The sequence below is a fragment of the Limulus polyphemus genome, unplaced genomic scaffold, assembly GCF_000517525.1.
Source record: "Limulus polyphemus unplaced genomic scaffold, Limulus_polyphemus-2.1.2 Scaffold341, whole genome shotgun sequence".
NCBI classification, from domain to species: Eukaryota; Metazoa; Arthropoda; class Merostomata; order Xiphosura; family Limulidae; genus Limulus; species Limulus polyphemus.
The window spans coordinates 487,703-505,525 of NW_013665951.1; the positions used below are offsets into that span (position 1 = coordinate 487,703).

A 17,823-nucleotide genomic window follows, 5' to 3' on the forward strand; every position below is an offset into this window, starting at 1 on the left:
ATGATGTAGGTATGACAATGCCAAAAAAAGTACAGAAAACAAGGATGAACAAAACCATACAAAAATCCCTACATAAGTAGCTATTGAGTCAATGTTACAAGCTTATGGGAATTAGTCATTGTAAGACTTTACAGCATTATTCAGTTTAAATGCTTTTATTCAAACCTGAATTCATGCAAGTGAAAAATAATTAAACATTTACTTGTAGATAAGAGTTTTTCTACTTATGTAGGGATTTTTGTATGGTTTTGTTCATCCTTGTTTTCTGTACTTTTTTTGGCATTGTCATACCTACATCATCCTATTTTTTTCAAAATTTGTTTTATTAGTTGTATATATACATATAGTTTATTTGTAATTAAGCACAAAGCTACACAATGGGCTATCTGTGCTCTGCCCACCACGGGTATCGAAATCCAGATTCTAGCGTTGTTAGTCCGGAGACATACCGCTGTGCCACTGGGGGCATATATATATATATATGTAATTAAAGTATACTTGTTTGTTTGTAATTAAGCACAAAGCTACACAAAGGGCTATCTGTGCTCTGCCCACCACAGGTATCGAAACCCGGATTCTAGCGTTGTTAGTCCGGAGACATACCGCTCTGCCACTGGGGGGGGGGGCGAAATTAAAGGAACATCAGAAGATACACATGTGAGTGTTCCTCTTTCCTCTATTTATAAAAGTCTCGTTTGGTGTGATTCTTGTCTCCTTGTCCTGTCAGATTGATCTGAGGCTCTCAGCGTACTTCTTTATGGACTGGCGGATGTGTTTGTTAATCTTCAAGTTTTTTTTTGTTTTTCTCTAATTAGAATGCCCCCCAGTGGCACAGCAGTATGTCTGCGGACTTACAACACTAGAATTCGGGTTTCGATACCCGTGGTGAGCAGAGCACAGATAGCCCATTGTGTAGCTTTGGGCTTAATTACAAACAATCAATCTAATTAAAATAACGAAAATGAAAGAAATTATGTCTTTTTATTGACATTTTCTTTTCTCTTTTTAAAGGTCGTCCCAATAAATCAAATTAGGCAGATATTCTCAATCTGTATTTCGTGGACAACAGACGGTCCACTGCTCCCTTCAGGTGGTCCGTAGAATTGTTGCATAATTGCTGAAAGGAAACGGCAATATAGTATATAGATTTCACTGGGGTCCGCAAGATAAAAGAAAAAACAAGTAGGTGGTCCATTAGCAAAAAAATTTGAGAACCTCTGATTTAAAGTAATTGCAGTAAATATTGACTACATTTCATAGTATTTATATAGTATAATAGTTTATTTACATTATATTCTACTCCAGAGGGTTAATCTTACTTCATGAGAATGATATATTAGGTCTTTTGCTGCCCTGGGAACCACTTCCTCCAATGGCGGTCGTGCTTATTATCGTGACCATGATTACCACAATTTACGACACCCACAGTTTCCATTGTAATAAGCTTCTGCGAAGAAAGATGATAACATTTCCTTAGACCTCCTACTGTATGTAGGAGACGGGTTACAAGGCTACGTTTTTATTAAACCAAAGATATAAAAGTCCGTTAAAACTGCATCGGAGGACTTGATAGGTATTTTGTCCAATGAGGTTGCTGTGATTCCAGTTTCTGTATCGACCATCTTTGTCATGAAAACAGCTTTTGACTTGGAAGCTTGTTAACGTTTAGTTTGTAAACTTTCGTCAGTATCAGCCCTTCCTTTATTGTCTTGTTAGTGGTACCAAATTTCGTCGTTAGGAGTTTTTGGATCGGTGGCTTTTCTTTTGTAAATATTGGCTTTATTTTGAAGGTGAGGGGATTGATCCTGATTGGGATATGGTTTCTGAGCCCATTGCTATCCTAAATACTCAGGGGTTTTTTCTGCTTCCATGGGGGACATTAAAGACCTCCTTCTTCGAAATGTTGTGTTCGTTGACGCTACACTGTTTGATAATCTCAGTGTATGATTATTCTCTTCGGAAAAGCTTCTCACGTACTCCAACTATACAAAATGGCAGCACTGCACTCTCGAACGGTCATGAACTCGCTGTTAATTAACCAAAAATATAGGTTCGAATATGTCGCCCATGGCGCCACGGTACTGAGTTAACATGTGTATGTGGCTCTTCTAAAAACCAACCTTCCGTATTTCTTAATGTTATGATAAGTATGAAATAAAAAACTTCTCTATACTTATCAACCTTTTTCCATCGTAGTAGTTAGAAGGATAAAGATGGAACTGGTAATAACTAAGAACATGTAGACTCTAATAATTTGCTCACGCGTCTCGAAGCAGAGCGATTCACCACTGTGAACCAGTTACAAGACACTTAAAGCGAAGTATTTCTCGCGTTAACAGTAATCGTGTATCAGCCTTTTGGACTCCACACAAAAAGCACTGATCGAGCATTACACTAGAACCTAACTTCATTTTCAAACCGACAGTCAAATATTATATAGCAGTTCGCCCAACAGTGGCTTACGTAAATTTGGCTCTTTATATTGATGTTGAACGTACATACACGGGATTCTGCAAGCGTAGATAACTTAAATCCAATTCTCAAATTATCGCTGAAATTCCATCGTAAGAGTGTGTTACATTCGTCTAGGCCTCGAGGTTGAAATTCCATACATGTATCTTTTTGTGTATTACATCTCTAGTGTTCGACATAACTTTGAGATTCTACATATATATGCCCCTGTAAGAGTGTGTTATATTCGTCTAGCCCTCGAGTAAAGTTGAAATTCTATACATATGTCACTGAGCCCGGCATGGCCACGTGGTTACGGCGCTCGATTCGCAATCTGAGGGTTACGGTTTCGAATCCCCGTTCCCCCAAACATGCTCGCCCCTTCAGCCTTGGGGGCGTTATATTGTGACGGTCAATCCCAATATTCATTGGTAAAATAGTAGCCCAAGAGTTGGCGGTGGGTGGTGACGACTAGCTGACTTCCCTCTAGTCTTTCACTTCTAAATTAGGGACGGCTAGCGCAGATAGCCCTCGTGTAGCCTTGCGCGAAATTAAAAAAAAACCAAACATACAAACAAACATATGTCATTGTGTTCATCTTAATTTAGTCTTTGATAACGTTGCGATTTCATACATACATTGCCCCTGTAAGGGTGTGTTACATACATCAAGTCCTCGAGATAGGGTTGAAATTATATACGCGTGTCCTTGAAAGTGTATATCAAATTAACATTGTCCTCTGGTTGCATTAAAATTCCATAATCGGTCATTACGAACCATGTAAGTATGTTCACATTTCTAGACTTGTAAAACCACATCTTCCAACTTATCAGACAACATGAACCTGATCCTCGAGTCAGTAAAGTTGTAACTTTTAATTTATATGCACACAAGCCAATTACCAAGTGCTCTTATCGTTACCATCGACGATGAAGATCACAGTTTTTCTCACTGTTGTTCTGATTGCGTTTGGTATGGGAAAGAAGTCATTAATCAGGCGTAAATATATAGGAACTACATAAATGTATGATCGTGAACTATATCTAAAGTATACATACGTATAAAGATCACGTGATTGGTTTAAGCATCTGCGTAATGTAATCGTACCCAATGAACGTCATTAACTGACCTATAGGATGTTTGCCTTGTAGAGGGAATTTTGGGGGGGGGGGGGAGATATCCAGTACGTCTGTAAATTGATCTTTTCCTGGCACTAAAGTGATGAAGCAAAGTCTGTGAAACGTGTACGTTATTTGTCAACAAAATATGATCTAGCGTATTTCACGTTTTCCCTGTTTGCAATTAGGTCTATTGTGTTTATCTTCGTATAATTACGTTAAATTCTACGTGTTATCCCTCTAATTACCGATTTGTCTTCGTGACGTTCACTACCGATGTGTCCTAGTTGATACATCACCTTAGGCAATTTTATGTTTCTGTCTTCTTACAACACTGAACTCGCCAATATATATATTGTGGGAAATAATATATTTTCTATGTCAAATGCATAGGAGGTATAACCTAAAAACTTAGTGGGATTAAAGGGCAATACTGATAGTATTTCTATTTATTTTTTACTACTAATCAACAAATGTATGAAACTAGAATTTGGTGCTTAAATGATTTAGAAAAATGTGCTTAACAAACCGATAAGGTTAAATACAGAAATTATAATAAATATCTTCTGACTAAGAAACTAGGCTTAAACACAAAATTAATTCCGATAAAAAAAAAGAAAGAATAAAATATGTCGTTATTGTAAAATCTTATCAAATACTTTAAGAACATATATTTCATTATCACCTCGTAACAGATCAAAGGTGCTTCATATTGTCTCAGTTGCACCAAGCACTGTAAGAACTGTATTGATGGAGTGTTAGGAAAATGAACAATATATTTTTTTATAGTTTTAAATATTGTTTTGAAACATGGGTAATAAACTACTGTTACTAAATACAGCTATATAACTGGTAGTAAGTTACTAAATACAGCTATATAACTGGTAGTAAGTTACTAAATACAGCTATATAACTGGTAGTAAGTTACTAAGTACAGCTATATAACTGGTAGTAAGTTACTAAATACAGCTATATAACTGGTAGTAAGTTACTAAATACAGCTATATAACTGGTAGTAAGTTACTAAATACAGCTATATAACTGGTAGTAAGTTACTAAAGACAGCTATATAACTGGTAGTAAGTTACTGAATACAGCTATATAACTGGTAGTAAGTTACTGAATACAGCTATATAACTGGTAGTAAGTTACTAAATACAGCTATATAACTGGTAGTAAGTTACTAAATACAGCTAAATAACGGATAACAAGTTACTAAATACACCTGGATAATGTGTAGTAAGTTAATAAATACAGGTATATTATATATATATATGTAATAAGTTACTAAACACTGCTGGATTACATGATAATAAATTACAACACACAGCTAGATCACAGGCAATAAGTAAGTACAGCTAGACTAAATGGTAATAAGTTACTAAAGACAGCTAAATTACAGGTAATAAGTTACTAAATACATATTATAGGTAATACGTTAGTAACTACACCTTGGACGACATCTTACGTGATACATGGGTTGAAGAAAGCTCAGAGATCGCTTAAGATTTAGACACTGCTATTCCATGTTTAGAACTGTTGACTTGAGAGAGGACAGACAGTCAGGAGCGTCATTCGCCTATGCGGCTACTCTTAAATGAACAGAGGGACGTATCATCTGTTTCACTCATTAAAAAACCCCCAAAAAACCACAGTTGAAAGTGTGGATCTCGGTTTGAACCTTGCAGTCTGCAGCACAGAACATTAACCACGGGTAGTAAGTTATTAAATATTGCTAGATTACAGAGTTATTAATACAACTAGATTATGTATAATGAATGCTGTTAAACATTGGGCAATAATGCACTAACCACTGTTTGACTGTACATACATGTAGTTAATAACTAGTCAAGGGCAGTTATACCAAGTTTATAATTCACTACAAGTAGACTATGGAGAACAGCGAATTTTTTAAAAGTCTCTTTCAGATATTACGCATTTTTTCGTTAGTTAATCAAACTTTATACCAATCAATAAGTCTTCTTTTCGTTATTTAGAACGACGTTTCTGTATCTATACAGCTCACCATTCTCAGAATTAATAAAAACAAATCAGGTTTGATTGGGAAGAAAAGTCGACAAAAGTTGTTTTTTTTTATTTAAACGGCTATTTTTTTCAAAAATACGTACAATAAGAAATTACAGTAATTTGATACAGTTAGACTTTGGGTAAATAAGCAACTAAATATTTTACAAAAAAGGCCAAATCCTGTTAAAAATATGTAAATATCAAAAATCTTACTTAATCGGTCTGATAATATATATTTTTTTTTCATTTACCTGACGACAGCCGGCTTAGTCGTAGATTAGGAGAGGACGACACTTGAATGGTGTGTCTTTTGGTGTTATTGTCTTCGGAGGCTTTGGAAAGAGAAACATGGTAAATAAACATACAGCACAAATCTTCTAGAAGTCTTTTATATAAGATCCGCTGTGACAGAGTAAATATACATACAGCACAAATCTTCTAGAAGTCTCTTATATAAGATCCGCTGTGACAGACACCTAAGTAAAGATGAATTGTAAAAGTAAAAAAATGTGATACTAACTAGTGTGTGTTAAAGTAAAAAAGTGACACTAGCTTGTGTGTGTGTTAAAGTACAAACATGTGACACTAACTAGTGTGTGTTAAAGTAAAAAAGTGACACTAGCTTATGTGTGTGTGTTAAAGTACAAAAATGTGATACTAACTAGTGTGTGTTAAAGTACAAAAATGTGACACTAAATAGTGTGTGTGTAAAAGTAAAAAACGTGACACTAGCTTATGTGTGTGAAAGTAAACAAAGTGACACTAGCTTGTGTGTGTAAGAGTAAAAACGTGACACTAGCTTGTGTGTGTAAAAGTAAAAAAAGTGACACTAGCTTATGTGTGTGAAAGTAAAAAACGTGACACTAGCTTATGTGTGTGTAAGTAAAACACGTGACACTAGCTTGTGCGTTGTTTTCAAGTGTTTTTTTTTAAATACCGTATTCTTACAGTACTGAAATTAACCGAACACGTGAACTTTGATTTAGGATCATTAATAATTCCCTTTAGTTCAGCTCCCTTAGATAATTAATTCTGGTGTGAATACAAGTAAAAACTATAGAAATATGAACAGCTTTGTTAGCTAAGGTGAAATTGTTATCCTGTACTTTGCTAAAGGTAAAAAATTTCCCACGCCTTCTAAGTCCAATTAGTTCTTTTATATAAAGTTAGGCCCCCAGTGGCACAGCGGTATGTCTGCTGACTTACAACGCTAGAAACCGGGTTTCGATACCCGTGGTGGGCAAAGCACAGACAGCCCATTGTGTAGCTTTGTGCGTAATTACAAACAAACAAACATACTCATACGCCCCACTATAAAGAATGTACACCGTTAAGTACAAAGCTCCACAATGAGTTATCTGCAGGGGAGACACCAACTTCTTCTCAATGAGGGGTCTGAGATTAGCTGGACAATAAAGTGAGGGGGTGAACTCTGCATCTTGTGGGCACACACACACATATACTGTAGTATTTAGCAATTGAACTAGCCTTAACAGTAGGCATTTTGGGGTAGCTTTTGCCCAAGCAAACCCCTTCCTAACTGTCCCTGGCTTCCTGTGCTCTGCCTACTGCGGGTATCTAGACCCGATTTTTTGCGTTATAAGTCTTCAAATTGAGGAACGCTTCTGATTTATCAGTTTTTTATAATTTTTTGTTTCATATTTTAACTTAGCCAGGTATGACGTAAAGTAACTTCAAAATTTGAAATATCATCGGTTTGTTATGACATCTAACCGATTTCTAAATATTCAACAAATATTACTATAATGTTACACTAAAGTTCGTGATCCAGGGGGAGTATTTGAGTCATATGTTTAAATGTTTTTTTTTAATTTATTAAAACATTCGGCAAATTTTATAAATGTTATAGACACATAATCAACCTCAACAATGTCTGCACATAACATGAAGTTTTTGAGTATAATCTTGTGTATTATTAATTCCCTGCCTATAAAAGATTACTTAGTTTCGTATAACATGTAATTTGTATGTAAACGCTAAGATCACGTGTCCGGATATTTCCAAATAGTTCCAAGAATTGTCTTGTAAGGGGGCCCCAAGATACGGTAAAGCTGCAGTAAAATACTTCTACCGTCAACAAACACGCGCGCGCATTGCAGTCATTTTCCAAAAGTCACGTTATCTCGATAATCTTTTCCCGAACACGCGACACAATTCACTGTCACGTCATTAGTAAATTTCTCAATGGCTTTTATCAAGAAATGCCGAACGAAAAAAAAAAATTCTGCGTATATGCGACAGTATGCCATTTATACAAAAACAAAGGAATAATTTTTTTGTTTGTAGTTAAGCACAAAGCTACACAATGGGCTATCTGTGCTCTGCCCACCACGGGTATCGAAACCCGGTTTCTATCGTTATAAGTCCGCGGACATACTACTGTGCTACTGGGGGGTTATAACGTTTCAATCAGATTTTTTTTTTCAAAGCTAATTCCGAGTAGTCTCGAAACAGTATAGACTTCGAAACGTTTTTTTTTTTGTTGTTGTTATTATTCTATTGTTAAATCTGTGTATAACACCCCCCCCCCCATCCTCCATTCCCCCCGTAAAAAACTGCCATATTTTTCGGAATATAAGACGCACCCTTATTTTGAAGACAAAGTTTGGGGGGGGGGAGCTACAGTCGCATTTGAAAGATTTTTATTGAACAAAAATTCAATTTGATACTTTAAAAAGTAGTATATATTGTTTTAAACACAAAAGCGCTCAAAACATCAAAATAAGAAAATACCGTAAATCAAAAAAAGGTTTACTGTTATTTAGTTTGGTTCAAAACCTTCAAAATCTTCATTGCTTTCACTGTAATTTGTTTTTTTATTATTGGGGGAGAATTATAAATAGTTATGTTTTTAAAAGAAACAAAAAACTACTATTGTTATAAATAACACATTCAATTGAAGTAAACTATGCATGCCTATTTAAATATATTTACACATGGCTTGTGTATATCGTATATATATATACATATATATTATTCATACCTTCGGTGTATAGGACGCAAACAGATTTTGACATCAAAATTTGGGGTAAAAAAGTGCGTCTTATACACCGAAAAATACGGTCTCAATATTGAGGAGTATTACTCCAAGTAGAGAATTTTTGTTTTATGGAGTGTAATGTGAAAATAAATAGTTCAATTATTTTTCTGGTACAAGGATAGAAATAACTATCTCTTCCACACATCTCGAGTTTAAAAATGTTTCATGGTTAAAAAAAAAAAACGTTTATCATGTATTAACGCTCGTAACGACATATTCGATTCTGACATATATGTCTGCTTCTACTGGCGATCTCTACTGCTGGTTCAGCGGTCAATCTGGGAGCTTATAACGCCAAAACTCGGGTTTAGATACCCACGATGAGCAGAGTACGGAAAGCTGTTTGTGTTGCTTTGGACAACAACAAAAAAAGACTGACGTAGATTTGCCTGTTTCTATTGGCTAGCACTCAACGGCAAGTTTCAGGGCTTATTAGGCTAAAACTTTGGTTTCGATACTCACGGTGGGCAGAGTATAGATTGCCCATTGTGTAGCTTTGTGCTTATTAACAAACAGAACAAATATATTGGCGATGTGCTAAGCATGTGCATGATATGAATACCAATTATTATTTTCAATAATGAATTTAACTGAACCACGAATCATGAATAGACGTAACTATATATATATAACGTATATAACGCAATAAAACGTATAACTTTAGTTGATACAGATATAAATCTGCAGTTCAAGGAAAGTTCGGAGACCAAGTATTTGATTTACTATCGTCACATGTTAGTTTAGGTATTACACGTGACGAATTAACTCTCTGACCACGTGCCTTTTTAGGGAAAACAGTAGCGTATAGGTAAAAACCGAGGGTCGCTGAGCGATTCGATACAGTGGTTAAATTGGAAACTGGAGCTGGGGACACCAGTGCCTAACACACTCGGTTACTCTTCTTAGCAAATTTAAAAAAAATAAACTATCCAATAAAAGATTTTTTTTAGGTATATACTGCATATCGGAAACGAAAATGTTGCCATTAGTTTTTGATGACAACCAGAAATTGCGTGATAAGGTAAAAAGTTCGCCACGCCCATCTCTCACAGGTCCACCCTTAATGTGGATGGTAAGCCACAATTTCAATCTTGCCCTATGAAGAGCAGTTTTTATGTATAATTATATGCTAGTCAGTTTAGTTCGTCTACAGACTTTTAATTAACCCCATAGCCCTTGTTCCATGTAGCTAGGAGGTCCTCCTTAGCAATTTTCTTAGCTGGGGGGGTAGAGAGCAGGTTCCCTGGGCTCATCTTCACTTGAGACACTGGTCCTATACGTACAGGTCTTCTGCTGTATTGATTTATTGGAGTTGTGTTAAAAATTCTCACACGTGGTGTGTAACAATGAAATCTTAAGGTAGGCTAAAACCAGGCTTTCAGCCAAGTCTTATGAAAACATACAGATTTTATAATCTCAGGGTATACTTTACAGCACCATAGTAATTGGTATATATTTGATCTATTATATATTCTGTTTTGTATTAGCTGAGAAGTTATGGTATTTGTCAGTGGCGTAACTACAAAAGATGCCCCCCCCCCCCGCAATTGCAGGAGCATACTTATGTCACTGTTTGGAACGCAACCATCCCTTATTGATGATTGTTACATGTAACGCCCTTGTTATATTTTTGTGCATTCCTTGTTGATGTATTAACACTTGGAAACGCCACATGGATTTTATAGTTTTAAATAAAATACCATTTTTTTCCCACATGTTATTTGCTTTTGGCATCACTAATTCTATCAGCTTTAAGAAAAAAAATTTTTTTGATTAATATATGGAAGTTTATTAAGCCTATCATTCTGTGTCAATTAATTTTTTTTCGAGACCACAATTTATACCTGACGTTACCTTTCAGTTTTATTCATATTAAATTGTTTTTAATGTGTCTATATGTTTTGGGTCAGCGGTAAGTTTGTGAACTTTAAACGCTAAAATCCGGGTTTTGATTCTCACTGATGGAGAGAGCCCATTGTGTAGCTTTGATTGATACGTTGATTTAGGTAAAATGTGAAAGCTTATAACTTGTTGCAAAAACTTCTTTCATTAGCGACCTAATTTGTAACTTCGTTGCGAAACGTCTTCAAGACAGCTGTATCCGAGTGATATACCCCCCAGTGGCCCAGTCTACGGACTTACAACGCTAGAAACCGAGTTTCGATACCCATGGTGAGCAGAGCATAGGTGGCCCATTGTGCAACTTTGTACTTAACTACAAACAAAACAAAAACGAGTGGTATAACACGTGCTAAAACCTCATATCACAATTTATTCTAATTTACCTGTGCGTAGTAACGAAAAACATAAATGCATACATAATCCGTCATTTTTATACAGGCATTAATTTATTGTTATATAACAATGTTGTAACCCACGTGAGGCAAAAGAGCCGACAGTATACAATACATGTATTATGTTGTAAGTCTAATAAATCCCCGGTTGAACTGTTCACCTGCGTTCAGTGTCGTAGTGGTAAAAATGTGGTTGCTTATGGTAGCCACTACACGAGTAGCGTGCTTAAACTCCATATCACTTCACAACGAGATGAAGATGACATTTATGTGAACGGAGGTCAAAGGGCAAGGTCACACTGAAGGTCAACCCTGCGTTTACATAATTTTTTTTCCCTCAACTGTACCCGCTGCTTGTGTAATCAAGCCACGATATTGGATATTTTGAAACAAATATTCTAAAACACGATTAAATGTGGGGAAAAAAATAATAACTCCCAAAACCGTAACAGAGAAGGCATAAAAAAATCACCGAATTCATAGACAACAACAACAAAAAAACTTCAAAAGTTCACAAAGGTCTCTCTTCTTGTGTGTGTAGTAATATAAATAACTGTTTCTTATTATGATAGTATACAATTCCTCACGTGATAACTTCAGTAAGAACTTTCAAGGCGATGCGAAAGTACCGAAACCGAGTTTAAAATGCATACAGCTAAAGTAAGTGCAATAATCTGTTTCGATCTGTGCTTCTGCACCACGTATTACATTTTTAACAGTGCGCTGTGCAGTTCCTACGCTTACGTGAAATCACGTGCATAGTAAGAAAATAAAAAGTCATCATGTTTCATTCATCCATTCTCTCTATCCCCAAGTAGGGCTACAACCTATACCAATAATAAAAGTCGACGGCGAGAAAGAAAAGAACACACTGTTTAATCTTAGAATTATCAATGGAGTCCGTATCGTGGGATTTTTAAACTCTTTTTTTCTAAGATATTTATAAATCAAACTGATTGTGGGCCTATGCTTTTATACGAGTCATGCACACACAAAAATTCAAACAAAATACAGTCAACATTGCAATTAATTCCACTAATTGTTGCCCTAAGTACTTTACAGTGAGTGTTGTGACAGGTTAGAAACACAAAATTATTCAATGCGATGTAATATGGGGACCCAATTTGTGGTAATGAATGGAATATATAAATAAGTCCATAACTTGAGATTGGATTAGTTTAAACCTGCCAGAGTCACAGGCGCCTAACACATAAGAGAGAAGAGGCATGTGACCCTTCCCTTGCCACTTTATCCAGTTAGTGTACAAACACTTTTATTACCAAGCTGTTATGGCCAGAGTGAAGGTACTATTTTTTATCGTGCATAACCGTAGAAAAATGAGGAGTGGGAAAAATATTAGATCATGAGATCCTCAATATCGTAACAACTATAACAATTATAGCTTCAATTATTTTGCGAAAATTTAAATATTGTAATAAAAAAGTAAGCTGAAAAAAAAATAAGTTTAGGAAAAAAAAGAACTCCTTATTATGAAAATTGATACCATTACAAATTGTACCTATTTTCACGTGCACCACGCATGACCTTCGCTTACATAAGTTGAACATAATAAACGTGTTAATCTTCTGTATTATTGTTTTTATTTTTAATCAAGCGTTTTATAACAATACTGCAATTAAATGAACGATCCTAAGTTCCTAGTAGCATCCTGAAATGCTTCGCTTAATTTGTAATTTATTATTATTTATTAAACAACTTGTTCATTATTTATCTTATAAACATATACACATCTGCGCTGTTTGGCTTTTAAGTGCAAAGCTATACAATGGGCTCTGTCTACCACGGGTATCGAAACCAGATTTTTAGCGTGGTAAATACGCAGACTTGCGCTGAGCCACTGGAGGACGGAGGCATACATATATGCGCACCTTACCAACACATTTTTTTCTTAATTGTTTGTATTATATTATCGATGTTGTGGCTGAAAGCACCTTTAGCAGAGAGTATCCCTAACTGACGTTTCAATACATTCTAATCATTACAGCATTTAGTTTATATATATATATTGATTTATGACATTATGCATATCTAGTCCGTTTGTTGTATAAAACACACATTTCGTTTTTATATCTACAGATTATCATCTATACATCAACTTATCAATATTTATGTCACTCTATCTCTCTAGATACGTCTAGCATAACACGGTGCATAAAATTATGCAACTTACGAACGTCATATTTCCTCCGACGTACGATGGAGGACCACACTCCACGATATGACATATTTTGAGGTTTGATTTCAATGGACCTTTCACAATAAAAACTTCATTTCTTGTTCTCACACTGAAATCCTGTAAGTAAGCCTAGTTTTCACACAGTCTTCTCCATTTTCAAAATAATCCGAATGTGGTGGTTGGCAACATCATCATTTACCCAACATGATACGCTTGCCTCTGGAGAGGGACGCGCGATTACAAACTTCCTGGGTGGCACTAACGCTTCCTTCCACAGTTCCAGGCCTAGTCGGAAGTTTGACGTCCACAGAATGTGATTGGGTGAGGTAATGACGCGCCTACTTCGTGCTGAAAACGAGCATGGTATTGAGAGACCGATGTAATTTCTTGAATACTACTCTTGCATTTATATTTGATGTTTTATCAGAGGTCACTAGCATCAAAATTTACAACAGTGGCCACAATGCTGTATAAACTTTTCATTTGTTAGCCGTCTATCAATAATGGCAAGACAGTTAATCCAAACTTAAACCATTTGATTTCACGTTCCGATACACTAAACGAGAGATTTAATTTGGTCACGTGCATTGATTTCGAAGAAAAGGGCAGGAAGGGATTTAATTCATATCACATGCCACAATTACAACTTCTACTGTTTAATAGCGATGTTTACTATAAATTGAATATGGAAAGTGATTTTGTCAACCATTTACACTGCAAAGGCAAATTGCGGTTTGATAAAACAAGCTAAGCAAAAACATTAAAAAATGAAAACGTATTAAAACTAATTAAAAATATCGTCATTGAAAGAATGGAATGGATTGTTCTACTGAGAACTAACGACGAAACCATGTAATGAATCACTTCCAGATCTTACATATTCACAGGCCTCGATTTGTCTTACAAAATAATTTATCGAAAATAAACAAGTAGATATATAGCGCTTTGTTTCTAATAAAAGATAACATACTAAAAAAAACCTTTACCCTGTTTGATAATGTTTAATAAATGCATATAATGTGACCGAGTAATTTAACCATTTTTATATTTTTATTACCTAACGTTGTTTGTTAAATTTCGCGCAAAGCTACACGAAGGCTATCTGCGCGAGAAGTCTCTAAGTTTGAAGTGATAGACTAGAAAGTTTGTTTGTTTGTTTGTTATGAATTTCGCGAAAAGCTACACGAGAACTATCTGCGCTAACAGTCCCTATTTTAGCAGTGAAAGACTAGAAGGAAGGCAGCTAGTCATCACCACCCATCGCCAACTCTTGGGCTACTCTTTTACAAACGAATAGTGGGATTGACCGTCACGTTATAAGGCCTCCACGGATGAAAGGGGCGAGCATGTTTGGTGAGACGGGGATTTGAACCCACGACCCTCAGATTGTGAGTCGAGCTCCCTAACCACCTGGCCATGCCAGGCCCAGACTAGAAGGAAGGCAGCTAGTCAACACCACCCACCGCTAACTCTTGGGCTACTCTTTACCAAAGAATTTATAGTAGGATTAACCGTCACATTTTAACGTACCAACGGCCAAACGAGCGAGTATGTTCGCTGACGGTATTCGAACCCGAGACCCACAGATTACAACTCAAGTGCCCTAACCATGCTAGGCCCTTTTATTGCGTGACCTGTATATAATCCAAACATGGGACATACGTCCATCCACCAATTAAACGTACATCTAAGTGATAACAAACGTTCACCTACCAGTTAAACATAACTCTAAGTGATATATATATAATGTAGCGTGATTGCCAGTTCTGTGAATTATATCAAAATATACTTCAAAGCTTGTTTGGTTAAAATCTTCCAGTTTCTCACATTAACCTCCTCGCCCATTAACTTTGGAAATCTTTTCAACATGAAATATATCGCTAGTATAATATAATTTTCGGACTCAGTGGTTGTGTAATGTTAGACTGATCGACAGAAAAAAAATAGTAATCTGCGATCCCTCTAAAGTAAATCAGGAAGTCTTTAAATTTTGTGAAAGTATAGACCTTTTTAGTTCTATACTTTCATGATTAATCATTTTGTGTGTTCCCCCGTTGGCCCAGCAGTAAGTCAGGGGGCTTATAATGCTAAAATTATGGTTCCAATACCCGCGGTAGGCAGAATACAGGAAGCTCATTGTGTAGCTTTGCGCTTAACAACAAACAAATAAATAAAAAAAAAATTGTAGACACTACTCATGAAGATGTGTTACCTGATTAATAAAAACGGTCGATGAAAAAAAAGATAAAAGGTTGAAACAAATCCAATTATTAAAAGTTATCTAAAAAAGCTAATCGCGTGTGCGCCGGAGCAGGTCCGACAGACCGCGCAGAAGCCGGACCAACATTTTGTGACAGTAACTGTAGGTCTTTTAAAACTGCAAAAATTGTTTCTAGGTAAATAGATAAGACTTATATTAATATGTATGAATCAGTATAACAATGCATAATAAATGGCATGTATAATACGCATGTGTACATGCTCGTGCTTGCTTATAGCTATGGTGAGTACCTATTGTTGTATTAGTGTTTGCAAATAATTAATACTTTCAATAAATTTTAGTAAAATTTGCACAAAATTCAATCTCGGAGCACCTAGTTTTCAAAATTTTTCCTGCCCCCCAAATCCTCCTAACACTGCCATGCTTTTTGCACACTTTTCTGAGTTGACTGGTTAATCCAGAATTGTTTTCTCCACACCTGAATTGTCAGTTACATTACTAACTAACTAAATACATATGATCGCGCATTTCATTTAAACGGATGCAGACAAAAGGCGGATGTATATATACTTTTGTAGATATTTTGTACGACAAGGTATTAAAAGTTTACCAAATTTTTTAAAAAGGTCAAAAATTAGGTAGTAGCATAACATTATAAGTTTTTTATTGATAGTATGATGTATGGTAAAGTTTAGTTCTAACTAAACTAATGCAAGAAACGTACACAATACACAGTATTAATTTATCTTTTTATCGAATATTGGTAATAATAGCTTAACGAATATTAGGCTTAAGACAAGTGAATTTAATATTTCGGTGTCTGTGATTAGAATTATTTTGTATTATTCTAAAAATGCTATTTTGACGGTAAATGTTTTGCAGGTTTCAGCTAGCAAAACAATAAACTGAACTTATTTTAACTAAACATGCTAATTCTTCAAATTAATATAATAATAATAAACAAATCTGTGAAAAGGTAACAATTTGTGAACCAGACTTATAAATTCGAACGCATTTTTGTTGTAGTTCAAGTTAAAGGTTTCTTGGACAGTATGATAATGAAAAACAACAAAAAAAAAGAATGTTGTAACACAAAGAATCCCTAATGGCTAAGTGGCAAGTCTCGGTGGCTTATAATGCTGAAAATAAGGCTTCGATATCCATGGTGGGCACATTGCAAATAGCTCATTGTGTAGCTTTGCGCTTAACAACAAATGAACAAAAATCTATCACAAACCAGTTTTTCTTTGTTAGTTTGTTTGTTTTTCATTAGCTAAAATAAATCGAACGTAAGCGCCAGCAGCTGCTCAGTGTTGTAAATATTCATGTTAGCATACGCAGGCATATACTGAACACACACACACAAAGGTTTTACAGTAAATATAGTACATCTAAATAACCTTCCAAATTATTCAAATTGGATATTGTAATGACACTTTTTGTTTGATGGACGATAGAATCGTAAGGAGCAAGTGCTTAAGATATGTAACAACATATAAGAAAGTCACTTTATTTCCAGAATGCGGTAAAGCAGAGAAGCAGCTAATAAACTTTGAAAGCGTCACCTCGTGGTTTTTACCTTTAAGTAAACTGAACTAATCTAAATTAGCACATTAATGTAGGGCCGGGTGTGACCCAGTGGTTAGCATGTCTGGTCTGTGAATCTGAGGATGTATTTTTCGCTCCCCGTTGCTGCAAAAATGCCCTCCGCATTTTGGGGCCGCACTTGTGTTATAAGAGTATTCTTCTTCTTTCGCTTTTCCATTTAGCAGAGGTCGCTATCTTTCGCCCTTGTTGCCCTCCTAGAATCATCTAAATTCATTGTTAGGTCTTCTGCAATTCCTTTCTCGTTCATGTCTTCCAACATGTCTTCATCCTTCCAACACTTTAACGGCCTTCCCTGTCTTCTCTTGCTGGCTATTGACAACTCTAATGCCCTCCTTATTACTTGTCCCTTTTCTCTTCTCTTCACGTGACCAAGACACTTCAGCCTCGCTTCTCTTCCCTTTTCCTCTATTCCACAGATTCCTTCAATTTCATTAATTCCCTTATCCGTTCTCTTCTCTTTCAGCGACACTCCCAATAACCATTTCAGCATTGTCATTTCTGTTTTTATCATTAAGCCTTCCTCTTTCTTTTTCAGGGTCCAGGTCTCGACTCCACAGAGGAACACCAGTTTAATCGTGGTCTTATACACTTTGACTTTCAGTGCCCTTGATAATCTTTTGTGACAGATGACCGTGGCTACTTCCTTCCATTTCCTCCAAAACGCCTGTATTCTATCCCTCAGAGCTTTCTCACTTTTTCTTTCACTTTAGATTGTATTTACAAAGTATCTAAAGTCTTCTGCCAGTTCCAGAAGCTTCTCGTTTACATTTATGATCATAACTTTCTTATTCCTATCCCTTGCACTAACCATGGCTTCCGGATTGTTTGTTGTTTGGCATTCATTT

At 35.8% G+C, this 17,823-nt stretch overlaps 2 protein-coding genes across 2 annotated transcripts in view; both read right to left on the reverse strand.

Moving 5' to 3' along the window:
• LOC106457513 overlaps positions 1 to 13,365 on the reverse strand; it is a 69,246-nt gene extending 55,881 nt beyond the window's left edge. Inside the window, exons 1-2 of the mRNA XM_022383496.1 lie at positions 13,144 to 13,365; positions 5,849 to 5,929 (exon numbers count right to left, since the gene is read on the reverse strand). Of these exons, the coding sequence (XP_022239204.1) occupies positions 5,849 to 5,929; positions 13,144 to 13,198 (136 nt within the window). The 5' untranslated portion in view covers positions 13,199 to 13,365. The remainder of the gene's footprint in view (positions 1 to 5,848; positions 5,930 to 13,143) is intronic.
• Positions 13,366 to 17,135: 3,770 nt separating this feature from the next.
• Positions 17,136 to 17,474, reverse strand: LOC111085343. Its single transcript, XM_022383497.1, has one exon. It carries the CDS (start codon positions 17,472 to 17,474, stop codon positions 17,136 to 17,138), a length of 339 nt encoding a protein of 112 aa, XP_022239205.1.
• Positions 17,475 to 17,823: the final 349 nt, after the last annotated feature.